The following is a 6,242-nucleotide window of genomic DNA, read 5'->3' on the forward strand; positions in this document are numbered from 1 at the left end:
GAACAAAAGGCGGACATTCTTACTAAACCACTAGCTCGAACCAAGTTCATGGAAATGCGGAGCTTGATCGGAATCGAAGACGTCTCTAAAATGACTTAGAGATTCAGGGGTGATTGTTGGAATACTAAGTCGAGTAGGACTTGGAGACCAAGTAAGAATGAGATTTTAAGCAAGTCAGTTTTAGAGTCCTAATCTTGTTCTACAAGTTGGTAGAATGTAGGTATATATATACATTGTTTTTAGATCGAGTTATGATCATTGAGAAACATTATAAAAATTGTGAGTTTTGAGTGATTTCTCATAATAATCAAAGAATTATTTTGGTTAATTGAGTTTATATATTTTGAACTTGATTAACAGTTTTACCAGGCATTTTCATTTTAATATACATACATATAGAAGATATAGAATCGATGCACATTATTAATTACTTTCTGCAAGATTTTTCCTTTAAACTCAACCAGGGTCGGCTCTACCTTATGTTAAACTAAGCAAGGGAATTGCCCCCCCCCCCCCCCCCCCCCCCCCCCAATTTCTAGTACAAATTGTTACTTTGTTATGCAGTACAAACCGCCACAATCAAATGAGTAGCGGCTAACGAAGATTCAATTTCAGTGTTCTTCTTTCTCGTCTTCTGTTTCTGTCCCTCCAATCTCAATTCTTCAAAACTGATTAACTGAAAGAATGAAAGTCTGAAACACAACCAACAACTTCTGTATTCTTCCTTCTCGGTCCATTCTCTGATTCTCGATTGAGATTTGATGATTCACGATTGTCGATTGTAAGAAGTAAGAACAATTAAATTTTATCTTTTTAGTTTTTATGTTTCAAATACATTGTTATTAGGAGTATAATACAACATCATTGCATCAAATATAGATTGACTGACGGTTGTATCAAGAAAATAATAATATTTTAATATTTTGGTCGAATAAATTTTGATTTAGAAATTTGAGATCTATATATATATATATATATATATATATATATATATATATATATATATATATATATATATATATATACACACACACACACACACAAGTTTGAAATTAAAGAATTTGTTTATAGATGTCTAAATGTTTCAATAATTTGTTAATATATTTCTAAATTTTTCAGTGACTTTCAAGTTTTTCATGTTTGTCATCCACTCCAGGGCGGCTCAAGTGTGAAGTGTTTGGGTTTGTTTATAATTTTGAGTTTTCTATTTGAGTCGGTGTGTAAGCAGAAAGTATTACTTTCAATTTAGTGTTTATTGATTTGTACTCTTTAATCTAAAGGGTCCCAATTTTTTGGTTCGCGTAGAGCCCTACACCGGTTGAGCCGCCCCTAAACTCAACTCTTTTTCCTCAACTCAACTCTTTTTCTTCAGGTAGGGCACTTAGAATGTAACTGTTAGACTCCGTTATCAAATGACAGTTAGTTAGTTGAAGAGTATTGTTGTAATTTCATACAGAAGTTTGTTAGTTCTTTTTGTTAGAAATAGTTATTTATGAGTCAATGTATATAGCTCCGTTAGATCATTGTAATGATACATATTCGAATATCATCTTCTCTTTCATCTTCTTTCTCTCGAAGTTTCTTTAATGGTGAAAGATAACGCTAACTCACAATCTCTAGCTAGGGCACTTAAAAAACATGTTTATTTGTCTCATAGGGATAGATTTTGGAAGTACTAAGAAAAGTTGTTTATTTTCTTTTGTTTCTAATAAGACCACAATAATATGCAATACGGATGATTTTAGTCATTATGTTCATCCAGAAGAATCGTTGGCTCATTACAATTGGCCAATTAATCTATCCTTATGAACTCGGCATCGTTGCTTTCTTTGAACATTGCTCGTCATCCATGTTTTAAAACCGAACCTACTATATATACCTGATAGATTCTACTTTATCTCCATAACTAAAGTTTTCAACGCTAGATTCTTCGCTGTGGAGTAGTAGCGCCTGCTAGTTGAACCCTTCTTTGTGATTGCCGATAATTCTACAGTTTTGAATAATGATTCCCGTCTTTTACATGTCTGATAGAGAATACGTCTCCAATTTTTTGCCTCTCGATACAGTATTTATGCACTAAACCGAAGAATATATTCTCCACCGGCTTGGTGATCGAGCATGAAGATATGCCATATATGTGTCAACTTGTATTCAAACAAATCATCAAACCCACAGTTATCCAAATACAAATATCCGAAAAGAACTTATCTTTAACATATAATTTTCAATGCCTTTAGATTCTCTCTTTCCCCTAAGTGTCCCCTAGCTATATAAAAAGACGTGAAACTTCAAAGTTGCATAAGCATATCTTACCTCGATCGATCCATAGTTATTTAGCAATCCTGCATATATATAACCGGTTTCTGTAAATGGATAGAGTGAAAGATTTGGCGTCTAAGAAGGCTGCGGTTATCTTCACGAAAAGCTCGTGCTGTATGTGCCATAGTATCAAGGCTCTCTTTTATGATCTTGGTGCAAGTCCTGCCATTCATGAAGTTGATCATGATGCTGATATGGAGTGGGCGTTGAGACGGTTGGGCTGTAATCCTGCCGTCCCTGCGGTGTTTGTAGGCGGTAAATACATAGGTTCGGCGAAAGACGTCATTTCTCTTCATGTTGACGGGTCGCTAAAACAGAAGCTCATTGAAGCACGAGCTATCTGGTTCTAGCACGTGTGCCCTTTACGTACTAGGTTGAATGTTTTGTTAGAATGCTAAAAATGAAGTCTAGGAGCCGTTCCTTTTTGTCGGCTTTGTTGACTGTGTTGTGTTGGAGTCAAACTCCAAATGCTTTTGGTTTCTTCTTTTTATATATATGATCATCTTCTACATTACGAACATCTTTCGTAGATTTTAAGCCAAAGCTAACAAGAAATGTGTAGTGGTTTTGCTCCACTTAAAAAACAAAAATTGTTGTTTTCCTCAAATGAGATTTATTCATATTCTCGTTGTTCAAGACAAGCTAAATCAACAGAAATATTTAAATAATGCCATATGTTATTTGTTGATGGAAAATGTGATTGTTTTCCTTTTTTTAATACTGGGGTACATGTTCAATTATTTGAGTATCAGATTTTATAAGTTAAACAATATTCTGTCTCATAATTAAGTAAAGAGAAATTAAAAGTTCTCTTAAGTAAAAGTTCTCTTAAGTAAAGAGAAATTAAAAGTTCTCTTAAAGTAGGAAGATATTTAATTTCTCTTAAGTAAAAGTTCTACCCAAATTGTGGATTTTACTTTTAATAAACTATTTTTGTTCCTGTTCTTTGATGTTACGTATCTTTACGTAATCTTGTTTTATGCGTGCGAACTTTGTAACAGGTAGCGTTGTTTAAAGATTATAATCAATTAACCTCATTTGAATATTATAATTAATTAACCTCATTTGATTAATGAAGGGTGAATTATTACTATATAAGGGAAAATTACAACAACTACCCTATACAATAGGAGATAAACTAAAAGATGTATAATCAATGTTTTAAAAACCAGTTTTTAGTTGAACCGGTATGGTGACCGGTTCCCGGTTTAACCGGTTGGACCGCCTGGTGAACCGGTTTCTATAAATTGTAGATGAATCCAAATACATTAAAATAACACATAACCATAAGTTTTAGTGTTTTACATCAATCCATATACGTCAAAATGAAAAATAAAATATAATACCAAAACGAAATATAGTTTTGATGAATACAAACATATCAAATGAATTTTTAACATTTACCATATGTTTTTATTTAGAGAAAACTAAATAGATTTGAAAAAAAATCACCAAAGTTTATTATGTAAATGATTATTTTTCATGTGTTTTTATTCGATTTAACCGGTTCAACCGGTTTATTTTGACTGGTTCAACCGTTTTTTTTTTTTTTTTTTTTTAAAACCGTCCGGTTCAATCCGGTTCAGAAATCAATGTAAAACAGGTGATAGTTGAACCGCTTATTCTTCCGGGTCCAACCGGTTCGACCGACCGGTTCTAACTAGTTTTTAAAACATTGTGTATACCTAATAATTCTAAATTATCTAAATTATCTGCTAATACCTTCCTTCAATCGAATGGTGGTGTCCGAGACGTAGCATGGTACGGAAATATTCAAACTAAGGTCGCATAAGACTTTTGGTGAAGATATCGGCCACCTAAAGATTGGTTGGAACAAACTTTGTGTAAAGTTTGCCTAAACTGACAAACTCCCTGATAAAGTGGTATTCTAGATCAATATGTTTGACACGTTTACGTGAAATATGATTATGAGTCATAAATAATGCGTTCTTGTTGTCACAAAGAAGTGTAGGACGATCGGGAGCATGTAGTTCCCGTAAGAGATGAGTGATTTAGGCAATCTCAACAGTAGTGTTGGTCAAAGCTTTATATTCAGATTCACAACTGGAGAGTAAGATAGTAGGTTGTTTCTTGGCACTCCATAATACAAGATTGCCACCCAGGTAGATGGAATAGCCATATGTAGAGCGACGTGTGTCTAGGCAATGAGCCCAATCAACATAAGAGTAACAAAGTATAGGAAGTTGGTGAAGCCGACTATAGGTGAGACCAAAGGAGATTGTGCCTTTAACATGGCGGATAATTCTTTTAATGACCCGAAAATGATCAATAGTTGGGGCTTGTAAGAATTAGGAAACTTGATTAACAACATAAGATAGATTCAGTCTCTTGATAGTTAAATACTGAAGCGGCCCAACTAAGGAACGATATAGAGCCGGATCTGAGTATGGCAATTCATCTATTGTGAAAGATGGATGAGGAGGTAATGGAGTGCTTATCGACTTGGGTCATAAAGGTCAACTCTAAACTCTTTTTGGAATATCAGTAGCATACTTTGACTAAGTGAGAAAAAACCATTGTCCATGTAAGCAACCTCAAGGTCCAATAAATAGTTTAGATCTCCAAGGTCTTTAATACAAACTCTTGATTTAAACGAGTAATAAAAGTGGCAATGATAGTCTCGACATTTCCCATAAGAATGAGATCGTCAACATACACTAGTAAGTAAATGAGGCAAGAAGTGTTGGTGACGATGAAAAGAGAAGTGTAAGCACGACTGCATGATTAGGAATTTGAGAATTTATAAAACCTGGAGGTTGTTCCATAAATATCGTTTCCTTTAAGGTTTCATTCAAGAAAGCGTTTTTTACATTGAGTTGGTGCAAGTCCCAACGATTCAGTACTGCAAGAGATAGAATGATTCTTACACTAGATGCTTTAACAACTGGACTGAATGTGTGAGAGTAATCAAGGCCAAGAATTTGAGTGAAACCTTGAGCCACTAATCGAGCTTTGTAAATGGTTCCATCTGAGTGATATTTTAAGCGATACACCCATTTGGGGCCGACAATATTGTTTGAACTTAGTCATGTTACTAAAGTCCAAGTTTGATTTTGTTGTAAGGCTTGGAGTTCCCCATGCATGGTGGCCATCCATTAGGATCTTTGGCGGCTATTTTGAATCCCAACGGATTAGTAACGAAAGTCAAGGCAACATAAAATGAATGAGAGGTAAAAGAAGAAAAATCAGCTTGATGTTTAGGCTTGAAAATACAAAACTTTGACCTTGTTATCATCGGATGACCCAAATTAGAAACTGATGATGATTGATTTGTAGCTACATAATGGTCTCATTGCGTGTTAATTACTGGATCAAAAATGGAGGGAGCGTCGGGTACTACATCATGATCAAGAATTGCATCAAGCGTGAGTACCTGATGGGTTTTATCAAAATCTAAAGGGGTTGGATCAAAAGTTGGGTCATGGTCGAAAGTGGTCAGCCTATATAGAGAACAAATGCTTGGAACAGAAGTGGATTTATTACCTTCTTGAGCAATTTTCTTCATCACAGGAGGAGATCATGAAGGTTATGGAATATCTTAAAGAAATGTAGTAAGCTTCAAGGGACTTATATATGTGTCACATGAAGAACGACTGAAAGGAAATATCTTCTCATTAAAACGAGCATGTCGTGTGACAAAAATTCGTGAAGTAATTGGATCAAGTCAGCAATGTCCTTTATGTTGCGTACTGTACCCAATAAAAATACATAGAATGTTCCTTGGTGCAAGTTTGTGTTGGGAGTAGTCATGTGAATAAAGAAATACTTGGCATCCATATGTGCGTAAAATTTCGTATTGAGGATTTGTGACATCCCTAATTTCACGGCCAGAAAAGACCAATTTGTTTATGCTTTGTTTTTATAAAATCAGAGTAATCTTTTGATTAAAAGAGTTGCGGAAT

The 6,242-nt window shown here is 34.6% G+C and overlaps 1 protein-coding gene across 1 annotated transcript; it reads left to right on the forward strand.

Moving 5' to 3' along the window:
* Positions 1 to 2,257: 2,257 nt before the first annotated feature.
* Positions 2,258 to 2,833, forward strand: LOC145068438 (glutaredoxin-C11-like). Its single transcript, XM_079015403.1, has one exon. The coding sequence runs from the start codon at positions 2,370 to 2,372 to the stop codon at positions 2,667 to 2,669; it is 300 nt and encodes a 99-aa protein (XP_078871529.1). The 5' UTR covers positions 2,258 to 2,369; the 3' UTR covers positions 2,670 to 2,833.
* Positions 2,834 to 6,242: the final 3,409 nt, after the last annotated feature.

Source organism: Lactuca serriola, chromosome 8, assembly GCF_051521515.1.
Source record: "Lactuca serriola cultivar US96UC23 chromosome 8, Lser_US96UC23_V15, whole genome shotgun sequence".
Taxonomy (NCBI): domain Eukaryota; kingdom Viridiplantae; phylum Streptophyta; class Magnoliopsida; order Asterales; family Asteraceae; genus Lactuca; species Lactuca serriola.